The 24035-nt window shown below is 37.5% G+C and overlaps 1 protein-coding gene across 1 annotated transcript; it reads left to right on the top strand.

Annotated features, from left to right (window-relative positions):
* Window positions 1-2660: 2660 nt before the first annotated feature.
* On the top strand, window positions 2661-22105 carry ZNF614 (zinc finger protein 614). Its single transcript, XM_053914984.2, has 7 exons — window positions 2661-3221; window positions 5576-5687; window positions 6772-6849; window positions 16326-16549; window positions 19796-19922; window positions 20205-20300; window positions 20622-22105. Exons 4-7 carry the CDS (start codon window positions 16535-16537, stop codon window positions 21965-21967), a joined length of 1584 nt encoding a protein of 527 aa, XP_053770959.1. The 5' UTR covers window positions 2661-3221; window positions 5576-5687; window positions 6772-6849; window positions 16326-16534; the 3' UTR covers window positions 21968-22105.
* The last annotated feature ends 1930 nt before the right edge of the window (window positions 22106-24035 follow it).

Raw genomic sequence — 24035 nt, forward strand, 5'->3', positions numbered from 1 at the left:
TTAACTTCCATTTCCCTAACAGCAAATGATGTCCTCCATACACTGAGAACCAGGTCAGGTAAAGTTATCATTTTTGTTTTCAACCATCATACATAATTTAAAAAACTCAAAAGGAGAACATCCTGTTATATTCAATAATATATTTACCCTTTCCATTCCTTTTTCTTTATTCCTGATGTTACATATGCTTCTTTCTGTTACTTCGTTTTGTCAGAACTTATGTTACCAATTCGTTTTGAGCAGGTCTGCTGACAAATTCTTAGTTTCTCTAGCAGTAGGGGTCCTTGTTCTTTAGTCTCTATCCAGAGTATTTCCCTTCAAATAATAAACTTATTCAATCCAGTTCATAAATGGTGAGTCTTGCTTGTAGGAAAAGAAATGGGCATTTGCTATATGCAGCGTTGTGGCAGAATTCAATCTCCAACTCTCTATTGAGTAATTCACTCCTTTAAAAAATTTTTTTTTTGAGCATCTACACTCTTCCAGCCACAGTTTTAGACACTGGGAACATAAGAGTGAACAAAACAGGCAAATTCATGGCCTTTATGGAGCATACAGTGTAGTGAAAGAGACTGAGTAAGTCTGACTGACTGAGTAAGTGAGACTGACATTCTGAGTAATAGAATGTCAGTTCTCCCAAATGAAGCCTGGCACGTAGATTGTAATGGAGGAGCTACTTTAGTGAGAGTTTCAAGGAAGGATTTTCTGGGCAGATATCAATTGAACTACACCAAAGTGTACTGAGGGGAGCCAGCCCACATACTTGTAAGCCAGAAATACTCCACGACTGTTCCTAAGTGTTTTCTCTGGACTTCTGCCTCAATATTCTCCAAGAAGAGTGTAAAAGATGCAAATTCTTGAGTCACACTCCAGACCTCCCAAACTGGAACCTGTAGGACTAGAATCCAGGACTCTGGGTTGGTAAAATGAGCTTTCCCACTTATATTTAAATTTGAACATCTCTGCCTTAATTCCTGGATTAGTGTTACCTGTGGGGGAAGGTGAAGGCTTGCGTCATACAGCCGGAACCCGTGGGGGTTAAACAGGAGATAGATAACCTCAAGCTTCAGCTGAATGCGACTGTAACTATTGCAGAAGACATATGTATCGGTTAGATAGCCTGGAAATGGAACAATCTGTGCCTGCAGCGTCTCCCTGGGTTTGTAAAACGTGCCTGAGCTCTATCTAACCAACCCCTATAAAATAAGCACGGAGACCATGTTCAGGGCTCATTTTCTCTCCAGAGGACAATGTCCCACCTGGTCCCCGCTTTTCCTTAAACTGTGTTGTGTCTTTTCTTCATCTCCTAGCAACCCCACTCAGGAACCCCCACTCTGTGCTGGTCGCAGCAGTTACCATCACAACCCCCACACTATATCAGGATGAATTCTGGTCAGATATTCTACAGCAAAGACTCAGACACCAGTGCTCCACCACCCAGGCCCTCAGATCCTTTCCACTTCTTGTCCTGTGGAACCTACACATGCTGCCATGGCAACATCACATCAGCTCATTCCTGAAACTGATCAGTCAGGGTCCCAGAATGCGCTTCCTCTGCTGCCCTGAGCTTTCTGGACCAGATGCTGAGCTCACCTTTCAGAACTTGGTATCCCAGGTAAATAAGATTGAATTTAATCCCTGAAAAGAATATAATACGCTTACTATAAGAAATTATGAAAACAAATTAATGTATATAAATTAGAAAACATCTAAGCAAATGAAGACATTTTAAATCACCCATAATTGTACCTGAGCCAAGCATTGTTATCTATATTCTTCCAAAATTTCCAAATGCATGAGAGTATATTTTTAATGAAAAATGAGACTTTTATTTGACTATATTATGAATACCATCATTAAATATTCTAACTTTTATAGTCAACCTTTTTTATAATATTAAAGTGGCATGTAATTATAAAGAAATATTTACAATGCAGATTGCAAAAACTGAGAATGTGAAACTTCTGATATTTTCTACTCATGAGTACAAATCCTAAAGTAATCCAAAGTATTTTATTTAATTAATCACAATTTTCAAAAAGACAAACATAACTTCCGATAACAGGGTCATAATATGAATACATACTGACCTGCAGATCTGATTTTTTTTGTCCTCTGAATAACAGTTATCTGTTTAATTTATAATGACAATAGTATATTCTTTTTAGTTGTATACTGTTATGCTAATGGGATGTTCCCTAATTTACCAAAATGTTCATTTATCATTATACTTTCAGATTTTTCCTTTTTAAAAAATTACAAAAGCCTATAATTGATAGGCTTTGATTGATAGTAAGAAAACTTTTTACCAAACAAGGAAGTACCCATATATACTTAAATCCTCTACAATCAAACCTCTCTCATCTATATTAAAATAACATTTTAAAGTGTGCTCCTTTTTTTAGTTGGGAACTATGCAAAGTACAATAATTGTGTTATCTAATTTCATATTCTCAAATGCCCCACCGTGGTCTCCATTTATTTTTGTTAGGAAACACGTACATTTGCACCTGCACTTTATGCCCTTCCCCACTAAAGGGAGCTGTGTCCACTCCCACCAAGGAATTATCATTTTTATGGAGCTCCGCCCTTTTGATTTCGACCTTTCAAGAGCTTACTTCCTTCTAAATCCAGTCCGCAGACCTAAGCCTTTAAATGACCACTCCTTTGCCAACTCTGTGACCGCCACCTCTTCAGTGGTTCCTGGCTTCTGCAAGCGTTCCGAATCTCCGCCAAAATTTGCCGTACGGAAACTTGCCATAGTCTAAGATGGCCGCGCCCAGGGTCTCCGCCCCACAGCACTAAAGGGGCTCCGCCATCTTTTCCTGTTCTCCAGCTGGCTGAGCGTGCCAAGACGGACTTGGATAAACACCCGCCTCTCAAATTCTACGCAAATAACACGACGTTGTTGTCGGTCCCTCGCGACGAGGTGGGGAAAGCATCGACAAAGCCAGGAATAATAGCGATTTCGTCCTACAGCCGTTATGGCCCCTGCAGCACCGAACCTGGGGTGGGCGTGGCTATGTTACGTCATAGAGCGTGTTTCACACAGTCGGAACTCGGAAGTCCTGCACGGCTGGGCTGTCTTCTCGGGGGGTCTCTGGTGCCAGCTGGTCCGCGTCCCTAGGGACCACGAAGTAGCATAGCCGAATAGGAAGTGGCTTCGGACGTGGACTCAGCTTTTGTCACTGCGGGTGGTGTTCGAAGAGGCTCAGGATCAGGTGAGCCGGGCTCTGGGCTCGGATTCTGGGCTTGCGGGGCCCCTGAAACCTGAGCCTGTGGGGAGGACCTCGTTTGGGATTTTTTTTGGTTTCTGTCACTGAAGAATCTGGGCGTTGATGACGAGGCCTCCGACAGGGAAGGACTGAGTCTAAAGAAACCATCCACCGTGGGTCCAACTCTGTCAGGGTTTGAGGTCCACGTGGGTCGCTCAGCTAGTGGGACTCAGCGGTTGAGAGCTGGGAGAAAAGTCTGTCAGTGAACGCGGTGCTTAGTGACTTAGAAGTCTGGGTTGCGGGGTGTCCCTTTTGGTTTCTGGAGCATGTTTGGAGTTTAATAAGGCATTTAGTGTAGGACTCAGTCATTGAGACGCCCGGTGGGATTGTCAACTGTTGAGAGGTCTGGGATCTGGGGGGGTCATTAGGTTCCGGCTCAAACCTTGAATGCCAGAAACAGACATGAAGGTTACATTTTTGTTCTCTCCTTCAAGTTTAAGTCTGCCCTCCTGAGGACCTTACTAAAACTTTTGTGTGTCCCACTGATGCCCAAGGGGAGAGTCCCTAGTGGGGACTGTGAAACAGTTGCTTCTCGCAAGAAAGAATTCAAATACGAACCTAGGAGGGAAGTGGAAAAGCAGGAGGGTTTGGTTGGTTTGTTTGTTTTGAGAGCACGTTTATTAAAGCTGGGAACGGTGAAACAAGAAAGGGCTTAAGAGAGAAGCAACAGAAGAGAGCATGCACGAGCAGGGCTGCTTTTAACTCACTGAGAAGTCAGAGAAACCTGTCTCCTGTTTTGGAGACAGGTTCAGGGCGCTAGCCTGGGAGGAGCTGCTGGTGCCTGTTGCTTCCTTGGTTGCAAGTCTCTGGGGGACCCTCACAGTTTAGAGATGCGGCCTGTGGGGGAAGAAGAGGGGCAAGAGAATAAACCAAGGGAGGAGAGCATGCTTGGAAAAGCAGCTTTCATTGAGCAGAGAGGACAAGCAAGAAAAGCCACTCCACAGTCAGAGAAGATTTCTCCTCACAAGAGAAGAGAGACCCCCCCAACGATCCCTGGAAGTTGAGTTTATGTCTGTTTGTAGGTCTATGGAAAATTACTGGTATGGGAAAATAAGAGAGTTGGGGGAAAAAGTTGGGTTTAACTTTAACCTTTGCAAGGTATGTTTTCTGGTCTGCTTCCTTTTATGGTATGAGTAAATGCTTGTGGTATGAGCAAGCTATTGATAGTAATCTTTGCAAGAACTTTTTTGTAAGTTTCTTGTGGTTTCTTCGCATCTGGCTCTGACTCTAACAGGCTTGGCTTTGGTCTACTTGTCTAGTTCTCATGCCCCTTCCTTGTGTGACCACATCACTGCTGTTCTTACTGTCAGCTCAAAGTTCTATGTGGTTCTGAATGATCTAGTGATGTGTTTACTCTTAAAGATATACTTCTTGTTATTGCCTCCAAGTTTACTGTATTTTTTTTTTTTTGGATATTTTCTTTTAAGATCATTGTGACTCAAGTAAGAGTATCTCCTTTACCCTGTATTCTGTTCCTGTGGTGAGAACTTTTTTTTTTTAATGTTACATTTTATTTGTATTTGGCATCATCTATGTAAACATTAGGACAATCGATTATATCACTTAATTTCTCATCAACATGCTTGCATACGAGATTACATTTATATTATATATTTTAATCATCACAGTAGTATCAGCGCAGGTTGGTGAACCAGTGGCATGGTGTCTGGAATCAAATGCATTCCTTCATGTAATAGTGACATAAAATATTTCAAAGTATTTAATTACAATTTCAGTAACCCATTTTGACTTTCTGATCACACAGATTCTCCCACTCCACTTAGAAATTTCCTGTGTCTTTTTTTTCCTACCTGCGGTTTCTGACTATAATTATTCCGTGGTAAACTTTTTTCCCCTTGACACTTTTTTGCAGTTACAATTGGTGTTTTCTCATGTCTTCTTTTTCTTGTGCTGTGAAAAAGGGAGTCTTTTTGTTGTCGTTAGTTTCGTTGAGGTTTAATTTGCATACCATAAAATTCACCATATATAAGTGTACATCAGTGATTTTAATGGAATTTTTTGAGTTGTGCTACTGTCAGCACAATCCCATTTTAAATCATTTTCATCACTCTGAATAGTTATCTTGGCCTTCCTTCTATCCACTCAGCCGCCACTCCTACCACTAGCTATGCAAAACCTCTTATCACCTTCCTGCCACTTTTAATGTGCAGTTTCTGGACATTTCATATAAACAGAATCATAAAATATGTAGTTGTTTGTGGTTGCTTATTTAATTTTTTTATTTTTATTATTAATTTTTTAAATCCTCACTTGAGGACATTTATTTCATTGCTTTTTAGAGAGGAAGGGAAAGAAGAAGGGACAGAGAGAAACATCGATGCAACAGAGAAGCCTCAATTGGTTGCCTCCTGTACATACCTGGACCAGGGATGGTTCACCCCTCTAACCTAGGTATGTGCCCTGACGGGGAATCAAACCCACAGCCTTTTGGTTATAGGACAATCCTCCAACCATCTGAGCTACATTGGCCAGGGCTGTGGTTGGTTTGTTTCATTTAGCTTAATTTTGAGGTTTATTTATATTATGATTATTACTAAGCTTCTCTTTTTTAAAGTGATTTATTTAAGCAAAATTGACATACAACAAACTACACATTCTTAAGTTGTACATATTGCTAACTTTGACATATACATTCATGAGACTGACACTACAATGATGATATCAACATACCCATCACATCTAGAAGTTTCTTAATGTCCCCATTTAATCCATCTCTCTCATTTTATTTTATTTTTTAATTTTTAATTGAGTTTATTGGGGCAACATTGGTTAATAAAACCATATAGGTTTCGAGGGTACAATTCAAAAAAATACCATCTGCATACTGCATTGTGCACTTACTTGCCCAAAGTTGAGTCTCTTGTCCCCATTTATTCTCCTTTTGCCCTCTTCCACCTTCCTTTACCCCCTTTCCCTATCATCATTCTATTGTCTGTGGCTGTATATTATATAAATATATGTATTTTTTTGTTTTGCTTAATCTTCACCTTTTTCACCCAGCCCCCAACCACCTCTCCTCTCTGACAGCTGTCTGTCTGTTCTGCGTATCTATGCTTCTGTTCAATTTTGTTTGTTAGATTATTTTGTTCATTAGATTTCACATATAAGTTAAATCATATGGTATTTATCTTTCTCTGACTGGCTTATTTTACTTCACATAATACACTCCAGGTCCATCCATACTGTCACAAAAAGTAAGAGTTCCTTCTTTTTTATGGCCAAGTAGTATTCCATTGTGTAAAGCTACCACAGCAGCTTTTTTATCCACTCATCTACTGATGGCACTTGAACTGTTTCCAGATCTTGGCTATTGTAAGTAATGCTGCAGCGAATGGATAGGTGCATATGTTCTTTCAAATTAGCATTTCAGGTTCCTCTAGATATGTTCCCAGAAGTAGAATCACTGGGTCTAAAGGTATTTCCATTTTCAATTTTTTTAAAAATCCTCACCCAAGGATATGTTTATTGATCTTAGAGAGGGAAGAAGGGGAAGAGAGAGAAAGAGAAACATCGGTGTGAGAGAGAAGCATCGGGGATCAAACCCACAAACCGGGTATGTGCCCTGACCAGGGATTGAAGCTGCAACCTTTTGATGTATAGGATGACGCTCCAATCAACTGAGCCACCCGGCCAGCGCCATTTTTAACTTTTTGAGGAAACTCCATACTGTTGCCCACAGTGGTTGTACTAGTCTGTATTCCCACCAGCAGGGTACTGGGATCCCCTTTTCTTCACATCCTCGCCAACACTTGTTTGTTGATTTATTGATGTAGCCATTCTGACAGGCATGAGGTGATACCTCATTGTGGTTTTAATTTGTATCTCTCTGATGATTAATGACGTTGAGCATCTTTTCATATTGACCATAGGTATATCGTCTTTGGAGAAGTGTTTATTCACATCCTTTGCCCATTTTTTTTTATCACTTAGCATTTTATTTTTAAAAAATTTCCATGCTGTCATATAGTGATGATTGTCATTTTAGGAAACATATAATACTCCAGCAAGTATTTGTGTGTGTCATAATTTAGCTAGCCATTTTCATACTATTGAACATCTAAGCCATTTCTCTATTTTTAGTTGTTCTAGAGAAAATGTCAATGAAGAATTTGATGTGTATGAATTTTGCTTTTCTTTTGAATCAATTTTATTGGGATAATTTTCTGGAAATCTTGTTTTTATTTCTGGAAATCTGGGTCAAAGGATATGAACATTTTTTATGACTCTTGGTAATGATTACTAAATTGCTTTCCAAGAGGTTGAAAAAATTCACAAAACCCTGCCCCAACTCCATGGTATTATCGCTGAGATTGTCAGTGAAGGACGGGCAGTACTAGAGGTCTGTTGGGTGTTCCATGGCAGGTGGAAGAAATGCATCCAAATGGACAAGTCGTCTTTATTTTTTCATTTTTCACTGTTGACACTATAACAGATGTGCCCCATTTTTCCTCCCTTTGCCACCTCCACCCAGCCCCGGCCCTCCCTTCCTCTGGCCTCCAGCACATTGTCTGTGTCCATGGCCTATATGTGTATGTTCTTTAGCTAACCCCTTCATCTCCTTTTATCCAGTCCCCGCTATTTCCTGGCATTTGTCAGTCTGTTCCACATATCCACAATGCCTCAGTTCTCTTTTGTTTGTTAGTTGATTTTGTTCACTATATTCCACATATTAGTAAGATCATATGGTATTTATCTTTCTCTGACTGGCTTATTTTGCTTAGTATAATAATCTCCAGGACATCCATGCTGTCACAAAGGGTAAGAGTTCATTCTTTTTACAGCCACATAGTATTCCACTGTGTAAATGTATCACAGCTTTTTTATCCACTCATCCACTGATGGGAACTTGGGCTGTTTCCAGATTTTAGCCATTGTAAATAATGGTGCTATGAATGTAGGGGTGCATATATTTTTTCTGATTGGTGTTTTGGGATTCTTAGGATATATACTCAGCAGTGAGATCACTGGGTCAAAAGGCAGTTCCATTTTTAATTTTTTGAGGAAACTCCACACTGTTTTCCACAATGGCCATACCAGTCTGTATTCTCACTAACAGTGCACTAGGGTCCCCTTTCCTCCACATCCTCGCCTGCATTTGTTGTTTGTTGATTTATTGATAGTAGTCATTCTGGCAGGTGTCAGGTGATACCTCATTGACGTTTTAATTTGCATTTCTCTGATGATTAGTGATGTTGAGCATTTTTTCATATGTCTATTGGCCATTTGTATGTCCTCTTTGGAGAAGTATCTATTCAGGTCCTTTGCCAATTTTTTAATTGGGTTGTTTTGATGTTCAAGTGTTTATATATTTTGGAAATTAACTCCTCATCAGATGTATCAGTGGTGAATACTCTTATGTTCTCCCATTCAGTGGGTTGCCTTTTCATTTCATTGATGGTTTCTTTTGCTGTGCAAAAAGCTTTTTAGTTTCATGTAATCCCATTTGTTTTTTGTTTTTTGTTTTTTCCTTTGTCTCCCTTGCCCAAGGAGTTATATTGGCAAAAAGATTGCTACAAAAAATGTCTGAGATTTTACTGCCTATGTTTTCTTCTAGGATTTTTATAGTTTTGCAACTTACATTTAAGCCTGTGATCCATTTTGAGTTTATTATTGTGTAGGTGTAAGTTGGTGGTCTACTTTTGGGGGTTTTTGGGTTTTTTTTAAATGCATCTGTTTGATTTTCCCAACACCATCTATTGAATAGAGTGCCTTTACCCCATTGTATGATCGTGCTTCCTTTGTCAAATATTAGCTGACCAAATAGGCATGGGTTTATTTCTGAACTCTTTATTTTGTTTCATTGATCTGTATGCCTATTCTTATGCCCGTACCATGATTTTTTTTTATTACAATGGTTTTGTTATGTAGTATGATACCTCCACCTTTTTTCTTCTTTCTAAAGATTGCTAAGGCTATTCAGGTCTTTTATGATTCCATATAAATGTTTGAAATATTTTTCTAGATCTGTGAGATATGTCATTGGTATTTTAATAGGAATTGTGTTGAATCTGTAGATTGCTTTGGGTAATATGGACATTTTAATGATGTTAATTCTTCCATCCAGGAACACGGTATATGCTGCCACTTATTTGTATCTTCCTCAGTTTCTTTCTTCAGTGTCTTATAATTTTCTGAATATAGGTCTTTTACCCCCTTGATTAAGTTTATACCTAGGTACCTTATTTTTTTGTTGCCATAGTAAATGGGATTGTTTTCTCAATTTCTCTTTATGATAGTTCATTATTGGTGTGTAAAAATGCCACCAATTTCTGAATATTAATTTTGTATCCTGCTGCTGTACCAAATTTACTAATCAGTTTTAATAACTTTTTGGTGGTGTCTTTAGGGGTTTTTAATATATAGTATCATATCATCTGCAAATAATGACAGTTTTACTTCCTTTCCAATTTGAATGCCTTTTATTTCCTCTTCTTGCCTGATTGCTGTGGCTAGAACTTCCAGTACTGTGTTGAATTAGAGTGGTGAAAGTGGACATCCCTGTCTTGTTCCTGATCTTATGGGGAACTCTTAGTTTTTGCTCATTGAGTATGATGTTGGCGGTGGGTTTGTCTTATATGGCCTTTATTATGCTGAGGTATGACCCCTTTATTCCCTCTTTGCTGAGAGTTTTAGTCATAAATGGGTACTGGATTTTCATCAAATGCCTTTTCTGCAACTGTTGATATGATCATGTGATTTTTATTCATTTTGTTTATGTGATACATCACTTTCTGATTGGGGAATATTGTACCATCCTTGCATCCCAGTAAATCCCACTTGATCATGGTTAATGATCTTTTTAATATGTTGCTAGATCTGGTTTGCTGATATTTTGTTGAGGATTTTAGCATCTATGTCCATCAGCGATATTGGCCTATAATTTTCTTTCTTTGCAGTATTTTTATCTGTTTGAAATTAGGATAATGCTGGCCTCAGAAAATGAGCTTGGAAGTCTTCCCTCCTCTTGCATTACTTTGAATAGTGTGCAAAGGAGAGGATAATAACATTCTTCTTTGAATGGTTGGTAAAATTCACCTACGAAGCCATCCGCTCCAGGACTTCTGATTCCTGGGAGGTTTTTTATTACTACTTTGATTTCATTAATTGTAATTGCTCTATTCAGATTTTCTGATTGTTCCTGATTCAGTTTTGGAGGATTGTATGTTTCTAGGATTTAGCCAGTTCATCCAGGTTGTCCAATTTGTTGGCATATAGTTGTTCATAATATTTTCTTACAAGCCTTTGTATTTCTGTGGTGTCAGTTGTTATTTCTCCTCTCTCATTTCTGATTTTGTTTATTTGGGTCCTTTCTTTTTCTTGATGTGTCTGGTTAAAGGTGTGTCAATCTTGTTTATCTTTTCAAAGAATCAGCTCTTGGTTTCATGATCTTTTGGGGGCTTTTTGTTTTTGTTTTTGTTTTTTTTGTCTCTATGCCATTAATTTTCACTCTTATCTTTCTTATTTCCTACCTTCTACTTACTTTGGGGTTTGTTTGTTGTTCTTTTTCTAGTTCTTTTACACATAGGGTTAGAGTGTTTGAGATTTTACTTACTCCTCTAGGTAGGCCTGTAATGTTGCAAATTTCCCTCTCAGGACTGCTTTTGTTGTGTCCCATAGACTTTGGGTTGTTGTGGGTTCATCGTTTGACTTGAGGTAACTTTTTTTCCCCTTTATTTCATTGTTAACCCATTTATTGTTTAATGACATGTTATTTAGCTTCCATGTGCTTTAAGTGTTTTTCAGTTTTTCTTAAATTGTATTTGATTTCTAGTTTCATACCATTGTGGTCAGAGCTGATGCTTGGTATAATTTCAGTCTTCTTGAATTTATTAAGACTTACTTTGTGTTCTTTTTTTTTTCCATCTCTCCAGAGGGAAAGTTACCTTTTGTTTTATTTTATTTTTTTAATTGTTGTTCAAGTTATTTTGTGTTCTAACATGTGGTCTATCTTAGAGAATGTTCTATGTGCATTTGAAAAGAATGTATATTCTGCTGTTTTGGTGTGAAATATTCTGTAAGTATCAATTAAATCCATCCAGTCCAAAAGAAAAAATCCATCAGTCCTGTGTGTCATTTAAGGTCACATTGCCCTGTTGACTTTTTGTCTGGAAGATCTATCCACTGATGTCAGTGGGGTGTTAAAGTACCCTACTGTGAAATGTAGTGCTGTTTTTCTCTACCTTGATGCCCACCTAGATTTTCTTTAAATAGTTAGGTGCTTCTATGTTGGGTGCATTCATATTTACAAGAGTTAGATCTTCTTGTTGGATCAACCCCTTTTTATTGTGTAGTGTCCTTCTTTGTCTCTTGTTATGGACTTCATTTGGAAGTCTGTTTTGTCTGATATACATATTGCTTTCCCATCTTTTTATTTTTTGTTTCCATTTTCATGGAATATTTTTTCCACTTCTTCACTTGCAGCCTGTGTCTATCTCTTATTTTGAGGTGGGTCTCTTATAGACAGCATTTATGTGGGTCATGTTTTCTTCTCCATTCAGCTACCATATGTGTTTTGATTGGAGTATTTAATCTGTTTATATTTAAAGTTATTATTGATTGGTACTTATTTATTGCCATTTTATTTTTTATGCTTATGTTCCTCTATGTATATATTTCTTTTTTACTTTCTTTTTTTAAAAACGATTTTACTTTGTTTTTAAGAGAGAGTGGGAGGGAGAGAGAAAGACAGAGAAACATCAATGTGTGGTTGCCTCTCACATGCCCCCAACCGGGTACGTGGCCTGCACCCAGGCATGTGCCCTGACCGGGAATCGAACGGGCAACCCTTTGGTTCGCAGGCCAGCACTCAGTCCACTGAGCCACACCAGCCAGGGTCAGGCAGGCTGGGCTCTTTTTTCTATCTTCTTAAAGAAGGCCCGTTAACTTTCTTGCAATACCAGTTTGGTGACAATGAACTACTTTAGCTTTTCTTTCTTTTTCTTTATTCTAGGAAGCTCTTTATTTTGCCTTGAGTTTTCAATGATAAGCCTACTGGATAGAGTAGTCTTGGTTGTAGGTCCTTGCTGTTCATCACTTTGAATATTTCATGCCATTCCCTTCTGGCCTGAAGTGTTTCTGTTGAGAAATCAGCTGATGGTGTCATGGAAGCTCCCTTGTTGGTAACTCTTTCTTTCTTGCTGTTTTTAAGATTCCCTTTTTGTCTTTAACCTTTGCCATTTTAATTGTATATCTTGGTGTGGACCTCTTTCGATTCATGTTGATTGGGACTCTGCCTTTCCTGGACTTATGTGCCTTTCTCCTTCACCAGCTTAGCATCCCTGTCATATTTTAATCCATCCCCAAGCAACCATGTATCAATTTTTTATTGCTATAGATTAGTTTTTATTTTTTTTAATTTTATTTAATGGAATAAAAAATGTATTAATTTTTATTCTGATTTGTTTCACTTGGCATTAATATTTTGAGATTCATCCTTGTATCAATTGTTTCCTTTTGTTCCTTTGTATTTCATTGTATGAATATTAATTCATTCTGTAGCATTTATTAATTCAGCCATTAATGGGCAGTTGTGTTGTTTCCAGTTTTTCACCGTTACAAATAAAGCTGTGAGCACTCATGTTGAAGCCTATATTTACATGTATTTTTCCTTATCTTGGATAATTCCTAGGAGTTGAATTACTAATTCACATTGTAGGTGTATGTTTAACATTTTTTTAAAGATTTTATTTATTTATTTTCAAAGAGAGGGGAAAAGGAAAGAGAAAGAAAAGGAGAGAAACATCACTGTGCAAGAGAAATGTCAGTTGGTTGCCTCTCACATGCCCCCAGCCAGGGACCTGGCCTGCAACCCAGGCACGTGCCCTGACTGGGACTCAAACCTGCGACCTTTTGGTTCACAAGCCAGCGCTCAATCCACTGAGCCACACTAGCCAGGGATTAACTTTTTAAGAAACTGTTAAACCGTTTCTTGAGCTGGTTGTATTTTATATTCCCAGGGGAAGCCTACAGTTGTTCCATGTGTCCATGTCCTTGCCAATACTTAGTATTTTTATTCTTTTCATTTTTAGGCATTGTAGTAGGTGTGGAGCAGTATCTTGTGCTTTTAGTTTACATTTACCTAGTGAAAGCTACATGATGTTGAGCATCTTTTTGTCTTCATTATTTGCTATTCATATACTGTTTGGTGTGGTTTAAGTCTTTTGCAATTTTCTGTTGTATATTTTTGTTGACTGTTGAGAATTTTTGTATATGTTTTGGGTATAAGTCCTTCCTTTATTAGTCATGTGCTTTGCAAAGATTTTCTCTTAGTCTTTTAACTTGTCTTTCAGTGTTCTCTTAACAATGTGTTTTGAGGACAGATGGTTTTAGTTTTTATGAAGTCCAATGTGTGAACATTTTTTATGAGTTATTCTTTTGGTGTCATATCTAAGAAGTCTTTGCCTAACTACAAGATCAGAAGATTTCTCCTATTTTTTTCTTCTAGAAGTTTTAGAGATTCTTTTAGGTTTTTCATTTAGGTTTATTTTTTACTTTGAGTTACATATATGGTACAATGTATGGGTCCAGGTCCTTTTTTTCTTTCTTTACATTTTTCAGTTACAGTTGATATTTGATATTTTATTAGTTTCAGGTACCTTTTTTCTACATCTTCGGGTTTTCTTGCATATGTGTTTATACTTGTTCCAGCAACATTTGATGAAAGGGCTTTTTTTTTCTATCCACTGTATTGCCTTTGACATTTGTATAATTTCAGTTGACAAAGTATGTGAGGATCTTATTTTGGACTCTATTCTTCTCATTTTATTTGTCTAATTTGACATAAAACACCTCCTGTCTTGATTACTGTAGCTCAATAAAAATTCTCATAATAAGGTAGTATCAACCTACTGACCTTGTTATTTTTCACAGTTGTTTTGGCTACTCTAGACCTGTTACATTTCTGAATTTAAGAATGATGCTTTCAATTTCTACAGAAAAAACAGGTTCTGATAGGAGCATGGTATAGTTCTTTATTTACTAAAATCTTTTAAAATTTCTCAGTGATACAGTTTTCTTGTGGTATTTTACTTTTTTATATTTCATGTTTCATTTTTTATGGTATTACAGATAGTATTATATTTTTAAAAACTAAATGGTCTTGTAATATCTCTGTATGGTTGAGGGGGGAATACTTGAATTCACCTTGACCATTGTGGCTCATTCGGTTGGAGCATCGTCCCGTAGACTGAAGGGTCACAGTTTCAATCCCAGGTCAGGGCACATGCTGGGGTTGCAGTTTTCTCTCTCACATCCATGTTTCTCACCCTCTGACGGATCACTTTGTAAATTTTATAATTGTCTAACCACTTTGCTATACACATGAAACTAATATAAAATAATATTTAATGTCAACTGTAATTGAAAAATAAAATAAAAGTAAATGGGCTCATAAAATGGGTTGGGGAATATACTCTCCTCTTCAATTTTATTCCCAAATGATCCACTGTATATATACAGTGTGTTTTGTTTTTCAAATTGCAGTTATTGGAATTGTTTTCAGCTTCAGACTCTTATGAATAATGTTGCTTTGTACATTCCAGTACAAACTGGATATGTTTTCCTTTCTGTTTGTTAAATATCTTTGAGTGGCATGGCTAGTTCATAAGTTAAGTGTATGTGTAATGTTTTGCAAAGTTTCCAAGAGCCTGTACTAGTTTATATTTTCACTGTCATTGTATCAGAGTTCCAGTTTCTCCCCATGCTTATCAACATTTTCAATTGTTAGTTTCGTTGATATGGTAATTCCAGTTGGTATGTAGTAGAAATTCATTATCACCTTAATTTTCCTAATAACAAATAATGTCAGTCATCTTTTTGTGTACTTATAGACATTCATTTGTCTTCTTTAGTATAATGTTTATTCAAGTCTTTTTTCAGTTTGCAAATGGGTTGTTTTCTTAAATTATTTTTGGAGTATTTATATATTTTGTATAAAAGTCCTTTATCAGATTATGATTTGCAAATATTTTCATCTGTAGCTCACCTTTTGTTTTGCCTTATAATGTCTTTTGATGTACAAAGTGTAATATAAGTCCAATTTATCAGGTTTCTTCTTTTATTCTTTACTGGTTTGGTGATAGGTTTAAGAGTGCTCCACCTAACCCGAGGTCCTGAGAAATGTCTCCTATGTCTGTTTCCTGCAAGAATTGTATGTGTGTGTAGCTATAGATAGGACTAGATTTTAGAACAATTTAATTTCACAGCAACATTGAGTGTGAAATACGTTAAGATCCCTTTTTCTCCACATGCACAACTATCCCCACTGTCAACATCCTGCACCAGAATGGTGCATTTGTTACAGTCAGTTAACATGTTGGCAGATTATCACCCAAAGTATATTAATTTGCATTAGGGATATTAGCTCTTGGTGTTGTACAATCCATGGGTTTCGACAAGTGTATGATGACATGTATCCACTCCTCAGTATCGCACAGAATAGTTTTACTGCTCTAAAAATTTTCTGGGTTCTGCCCATTCAGCTTTCCCCTCCCTACAACTCTTGCCAACCACTGATAATTTTTTACTATCTCCTTAGTTTTGCATTTTCTAGAATGTCATATAGTTGGAATCATATAATCATATAGTCTATAGCCTTTTGATATTGGCTTCTTACACTTAATAATATGCATTTAAAGCTTCTCCTTGTATTTTCGTTGCTTGATAACTCATTTCTTTTGAGTGCTGAATAATATTTCTTTGTTTGAAGCTGCTATAAAAATCTATGATCAACATAACAAAAAAAGTCTATGATCAGATTTATGTGTGGACATGGGTTTTCTACTCATTTTGGTAAATACCAAGGGATGTGGTTGTTGGATCATATAAGAGTATGTTTAGCTTTGTAAGAAACTGCCAAACTGACATGTGTCTAACTATGGACATTACCCTAGAGGGTGAAAGCCTCTGGGGCACTAAATTTATAAAAACTGTTGGAAATATTGGGGTCCTTTATTTGGGGTAAGTATATAGTAAGAGTGACAACATCGAGGCCTAGAGGGAATGTCCACTCAAAGTCAATTTGCTCCTCAGCCCACAGGTCCTGGCTCCCCAGGAGCAAGAAACACCAAGTGAAGGAATGAGGGAAGAAAGGGGAGGTTCTTCAACTTGGATATTATCATTTCTGGGGACAACTTCAACTGGACACCTAGATTTCTGCCTCTAAGAACTTCATGGCAGATACAGAAGAGACAAAAGTCAGAGAATTCATGTTACTCAGTATTCCCTGAGCACAGAAGAAAATGAGGGAAGCCCAGGTAATTTTTGCTTTGTTTTACCTTTCCTTTGTTTTTGTACAGGTTTTTGGTGTCCTGAAAACAAGTCAGTTCAACTAAAAAAAGTATAAATTGTGATATTTGGGTTCTTGGAGAAATTAACTTACACTCTAAATTCAAAATCAGGGCAAAGTGAGATCAAGAAAATATTGTTCCTACAGGTCATACATATTGAAACATAATGTGTGGTATGGTTGATTCTGTGGGTCACATTAGCTGTCATTTTGCATTTAATATCTCTGAGTTCTGTGAGCTGTGCTAGTAAATGATTGAACCCATGGAAAAGGTAATGGGAACCTCCAATTTGTAGTCAACTCAGACAGTGGGTTACCTGGAGGCCCACCACTTAATGATTGGTGTCTGAAGTGTGGGCATTCTCGTGGAACCGAGCCTGTGGCATCTGCAATAACTCCAGGCAGTTTGTGCCAGAATTTTTAGGTGTGGAAAACTCACACATCTGGTCACAGAAGTGTTCTGTGTGAGTGTGTGTAAAGGAAAACAGAAGTTTTTTCCAGAGAGGTGTCTAACAAATTACTCTAAAACTTAGCAACTTCAAACATGTTTTTTATCTCACACTTTCTGTGGGTCACTTAACGCTGGCATGGCTTAGCTGATTTGTGTTGTTTTTGCCCAAAATACTTTGGACACCAAATGAGAAAGTTTTGGTTCTTCCTGACTCCATATAAGTGGGGTCTTTTCTAATATTACTTCTCCAGCTCTCTGACATGAAGTAGTTCATCAGATTACACAAATTTAAGGGTTCAGACTTGCAAAAATGCCCCCAATTTCAGATGTCATTTACAATTCTTGGGCCTCCTGTACTTCCAACTGACCTGTTATAAATCAGGGGCTTCCACAAGCCTTTCCTCAGGTTTGGTAATTTGCTAGAACAACTCACAGAATTCAGGAAAGCATTTTAGTTATGTTTACAGTAGGCTTATTATAAAGGTTACAAGTCAGAAACAGTGAAATGAAAGAGACGCAGAGAGCCAGGTTACCAAACCTATAGTTTTGGAGGTTTTATGGAGGTCTCATTTTTTGGGTATGGTTGATAAAATCATTGGACATTAGGTTTGAATTCAGTATTCAGCTCCTCTATCCTCTGTGTTGGTTTTGTGGGTGGGGCTGAATGTTCCAACCTTTTAATCAATGTTTTGTTTCTCTGGTAACCAGTCCTGTTCCAGAAATTAACCAACACTTGTCCCTGTGAGTCATCTCATTACCATACAAAAACTGCTTATCACGCTGGGGATTCTAAGCATTTAGAACCTACCTGATGTGTTCCAAGAACCAGGGACAAAGATCAACTTTTTTTTTTTTTTTTATCATATCACTGCTGTGTACTTTTTTAGTCTCTTAGGAGGCCGTAAGCCAGAATTGAAGACTGAAGTTTCAATTTGATCTGAAGACTCAAGCGGTGAAGGATGCACTTGTATTTTATTTATGTGGTTGTTGACAGAATTCACTTTCAGAAGCGCTAGTCAAATGAGATCCTCAATTTCTCCCTGTCTGCTTATGTAAACCAACATGCCACCTTGTTTCATCAAAGTCACCAAAGAATGGATTGTTGAAGCAAGATGGATGTATTTATAGTCTAATTGTAAAAGTGGCTTCCTGTCACTTTTGTTGTATTCTTTGCTTTAGAAACAGTTTATTAGGCCAGCCCATGCTCACGTGTAAGGTACTATACAGGGGCATGAATACCCTAGTGTATAACAAGGAATTTGCCTGACTTTTGTCTCTGATTTTTGGGAAGTTACCTCTAATTCCTTGGAATTACCTATGTAATAGGAGTTAATTCATTCTGGGCCACTGGCATCACACTTTATAGTCTGTGCTAAAGAGGTGACTCAAGATGGAGGGTGTCCATGCCAGAAGCTAGCCATGTGATTTGAAGGTTATAACTGTGAGCCATTTGATATCAGTCTGAACTCCAGGACGGGGAAGGACCTGGAGATGAGTCCAGCCACATGGTCAATGATTCAATAAATCACGCATCTGTAATGAAGCCTCAGTAACAATTCTGGATGCCGAAGTGTAGGTGAGCTTCCTTGGTTGGCAATACTCAAGGACTGTCACACGTGGTGGCTGGAAAGAGAGAAGGCTGTTTGGCACTTCATGAAGAGAGTCAGGAGCATCAATACCAAATGGCCTTCATGTCTGGTCTTTTTGGCATAAAAAATCAGAACTTTAAAGATAATATTCCATTCTTTTCTGTGTTCTATTGTTTCTGTTTAGGCAATCTGCCTTTTGTCTCTGGAGACTTAATTTCTTAAAAGATTTTATTTATTTATTTTTAGAGAGATGGGAAGGGAGGGAGAAAGAGAAAGAAATGTCGATGTACGAGAGATATATTAACAGGTTGCCTCTTGCACACCCCCAGCTGGTGCTCTGGCCCTCAACCCAGGCATGTGCCCTGACTGGGAATCGAACCATTGACTGTTTGGTTTTCAAGCCAGCACTCAATCCACTGAGCCACACCAGTCAGGGCTGGATACTTTTAGAGTTTCCCTTTTCCTTTGGTATATTGTAGTTTCAGTCTGATGTGTCTAGTTATAGATATCCTTCTTGGAATTTGTTGGGATTTCTAAATCTGAAGTTAGGAGTATTTAATCAGTACTGAAAATTTTCAGTTAGATCTTTGAATATTGCTTGTCCATTACGATTTTCTATTTCAGAAACTATAAGTGGGCATATGTTAAATCTTTTGATGCTATATTCATATTTATTAACTTCTTCCTTATGTTTTTCTCCTCTCTCAGCTACATTTCCTGTTACTTCTTCAGTTATATATTTCAGTTCACTACAGTATATTATACTGTTCATCTGTCCATTAATATATGTATGTGTGTATGTTTGCTTGTTATAAGGGTTTTTTCCCTCAAATCTTCCTAATCAGCTTTAGTGATCTTTTTTGTTTTAGACATACATTGTATAATTTCTGTTATTTTTTATACTTATTAAAAACACTTGTCTTGTAATTCCTGGATGCAGAGTTTCATGGTAATTATTTGTCCTGATGTTATTTGTATATGAGTATTTTTAGTATCTGAAAATAGATACTAAACAATATAGATAGAAAGATAGAATTTTGATCCTACCAAAATATATTTGAGAAAGATATATAGATGCAGGCTATGTGGTAAAAATTAGAATGACTTTCCTCACACGTACTCCATATTAATAAAAAGAGTTGGTATCATATTAAACAGGACTGTGTTTTTATAGGAATTGCTGACATTGGAGGATGTGTCTGTGGAGTTCAATTGGGAGGAGTGGCAGCTCCTGGACGCTGCTCAGAAAGACCTGTATCAGGACGTGATGTTGGAGAACTATCACAATCTGCTTTCACTGGGTAAGGATACCTCCCTGTGTCACTTAGAGGTGCCCAGTCAGTGGACTTTATTTGCTTTATCACTTGATGAAAGCTTTACAGCCACTGTAGTCATCTAAAGAGTCGTGTTTTCAGTCCTGTTTCTGGCCCAAAACTAAGAGGTGTAATCTCCTCTATCTTGAAAGACAACTTTTACTTTGCATATAAGAAATTGTTTTGTCTCTAAAATGTAATATTTTCCCATCTTGACATACTGTACCCCAAGTCACTGTATCTAGGTCTTCTATCATTTCTCATGAACAGGGTATCACACTGCCAAACCAGATGCACTGTCCAAGTTGGAACATGGAGAAGAACCACAGATAATAGAGGATGACATCTATAATATAAGCTGTGCAGGTGAGTGAGTGAGAATCAACAAGGAAGTGGCTGTGGCCATACAAATCATATTCTAGTCATTAAGAGAAGGAGTCACACAGCTGTGAAGATAGCCAAATATCTCCTCTACATGTGTATCTCCCCAGATGAGAACTGTTTTTCTTGTGGGTGTTTTGCTATAAATATACTCATTATCTCTTCTTGGATCTGATTGTCTTTCACCTTACATCTTCATGAAATGGTGGGGTTGACAGTAAAGAGCCAGCTCCCACCACATCATCTTTTAAGCACTTTTATTTTAAGACATTCTCATGAAAGAATTTGTTTTTCTCTTTTTTCTAGAAATCAGGAAAGTTGGCAGTCGCCTGCAAGAGCATTCTCACAACCAGAGGTTTCTGAGGAGCATTCAACAATGCAGTGAAAGGAATGCACTTAGAAATACTATTCATCTGAGCAAAACAAATATGGCCATAATGCAAAATCATATGTTGGAGTTACATAGGAAAGCTTGTAAATCAAGGTTAAGTTTAATTAACCAGAAGAGAAGATATGAAGTAAAGAATCCTGTTGAGTTTAATGCAGATGAGAAATCCTTTCTACGTGGTAAGCATGAAAAATTGTACACTGAAATTGAAATCCCTGAAGGTGAAAAACACATCAGCACTGAACTCCGGGTCATTAAGCATCAGAAGACTCATAAAATAGAGAAGCCCCAAGCAAGCATGGAAGGTGAGAAAGCCTGCATCAGAAAACCTTGGCTCATTTATCATGAGGGCATTCATACAGGAGAGAAAACCCATGGGTGTGATCCATGGGGGAAATCCTTCAGAAATGTCATGCTCACTAAATACCAGAAAACTCAATCACAAGACAAACTCTATATAACCAGTGGATACAGAAAGGACTCTCCTGTGAAGGATAGTCTCACCAGACATCAGCAAACCCATTCAGGAGAGAAATCCTATGTATGCAGTGACTGTGGGAAAGGCTTCAGTGTGAGGCGCTATCTAATTGCACATCAGCGAACTCATAGTGGAGAGAAACCTTATGTGTGCAGTGAGTGTGGGAAAGGCTTCACTGTGAAGAGTAATCTCATTGTGCATCAACGAACTCATACAGGGGAGAAACCCTATATATGCAGTGAGTGCGGGAAGGGTTTCACCATGAAACGCTATCTTGTTGTACATGAGCGAACTCACACTGGAGAGAAACCCTATTTATGTGATGAATGTGGAAAATGCTTTGCTGTGAAGGGTAATCTCATCGTTCATCAGCGATCTCATGCAGGGGAAAAATCTTACGTATGTAGTGAGTGTGGAAAAGGCTTCACTGTGAAGCGCAAGCTCACTATACATCAACGAATTCATACAGAAGAGAAATCGTATGTATGTGATGAATGTGGAAATGGTTTCACCACAAAGCACACTCTCATTATTCATCAGCGAAGTCACACAGGAGAAAAACCTTACGAGTGCAAGGAATGTGGAAAAGCCTTTACCAGAAGGTCAGGGCTCAATGTCCATCAAAGAACTCATACAGGAGAGAAACCCTATGGATGCAGCATTTGTGAGAAAGCTTTCTCCCAAGTGTCAAACCTTCTTAAACATAAGAAAATGCACACAAGAGAAATGAGTAGATTCGGTCAACTTGGAAATTCCTTTAATGGAGAGTCACAGCTCATTACTTAAAAGTGAACTTACGCAGAATAAAACCCCTATTAATGCAGTCTTTGTGGAAATGCCTTCTGTGGCAACCAAGACTTCATTAACATCAGTGTTTCTAGCAGATGAGAGTGCAAACACGGTACTGCCTGTTGTCTGATGTATGTCTGGAGGAAATTAAGGAATTTGCCCAGGATATAAACCTTGTGAATATACTGACTGTGGTAGTGCGTTGCGTGATCCTGACTTAACATCTTCTGTCGGTGAAAATACGTTGGAAACACTCTGATACATGCAATGTGAAGATGCCTTTCCAGCTTCATTATAATTCTCAGCAAAACTGTATGCCTCCAAAAATACATGTCTGAAAAGTGGATACTGAGACAAATTCTGTGAATGCAGAGATGAAAAAAACCTTCAGTGGGATGATAGACTTCATTAACAAGGATTGTCATAGATTATCAGTGAGTTCATTGTTCATAGAAATATGAAAACACAAACATACAAACAAACAAAAAACCAAAGAAATAGGGTAACCATGCAAAAGCCTTTACCCAGCCAGAAGACCTCGATTAGAGTCAGAGTTCACATAGGAGACAAACATAAGAGGACAATATATATTTTACAGGATTTTATGGATAGATTCTTTATTATTGTTTGTCAGGAAATCACACAGAGGTTAAACCTTTATGAAAATGCTAAATTTGGAGCACCTTTATTCAAATATTGGAGAACTCACAGAGGAAAAAAGTTCTGTGAAAAGTGATACTGTTTGAGTGCTTTTTAAATAAGTCTAACTTTATCTTACATCAGATAATTCACCTGATTTGCATTTTCAGGTGATAATTGGAGCCTCCTTTGTAGTTGCCTTGCCAGTAATTCCGTAGTTTTAAAAAGTCATCTGCTTTACTTATTTCTGATTAACTTTTATTATATGCAACACAGGAGTGTTCTATGACCACCTCACACTATATGATTAGCTCTTTTCTTTGCCTCTAAACTTAATTGTAAATTTATCATACAGAAATAGTTTAAAAGAAAACTGAGTATTTTAAATTTATAACACGTATTTGTACTTGCCTAACCAAGTCTATAAGTATGACCAAATATTTTACAAACCACCTTCAAAGTTATTTTTGTGAAATGTTTACTTTGAGATGACTTTAACTTACAAAATAATCCAGAGACTTCCCTAGTATCTTTTACCCAACATTTCCCAGTAAAAACATCTTATAAAACCATATTTTATTGAATCCAGGAAAATGACTTTGGTAGTATGCTGTTACAAAACTCCTAATCTTATTTGGATTTCTTTAGGCTTTACGTGTATTTTTTTATGTTTGCAATTCTAAGCTTTATTACCTTATATACATTCATATAACCACAACTGAACTATGATAGAAAATTGCTTAGTCAACAGACTCCCTCACGCTTCCTTTTTTAAGTTCAAACCTCTCTCCAAACCTACCTCAGCAACCACTTGGCCTGTTTTCCATCAGTATAATTTTGTCATTTCATGAACGGTGTAAAAGTCATTTTTATAACTGGATTTTATATAAATAAGATGTATTTATTTATACAAATTTATATATTTTTAATAGGGACCATATAAGTTTTTCATGTTTTTGTCAGTTGGCAAATTGCTTTTATGAATTATTTGAGTTGAAATAGTTTTATTTTTATTTGTGAATAGTATATTTACTAGATGAACCAACTTAGCTGCACACTTTTTTTATATTACATTTTATTGATTATACTATTACAGTTGTCCCAATTTTTTCCCCTTTGCCCCCCACCCAGCACCCCCCACTCCCTCAGGCAATTCCCCACCATTGTTCATGTCCATGGGTCATGCGTATAAGTTCTTTGCCTTCTCCATTTTTTATACTGTACTTACATCCCCATGGCTGTTCTGTAACTACCTATATGTACTTCGTAATACTCTCACTCCTTCACCCGTTCCTCCACAACCCCCTCCCATCAGGCAAACATCAAAACCCTCTCCATATCCATGCTTCTGTCTCTGTTCTTGTTTGCTTACTTTGTTTTTTAGATTCAATTATTGATAGATATGTATTTATTGCCATTTTATTGT

Source organism: Desmodus rotundus, chromosome 12 (assembly GCF_022682495.2).
Source record: "Desmodus rotundus isolate HL8 chromosome 12, HLdesRot8A.1, whole genome shotgun sequence".
Taxonomy (NCBI): domain Eukaryota; kingdom Metazoa; phylum Chordata; class Mammalia; order Chiroptera; family Phyllostomidae; genus Desmodus; species Desmodus rotundus.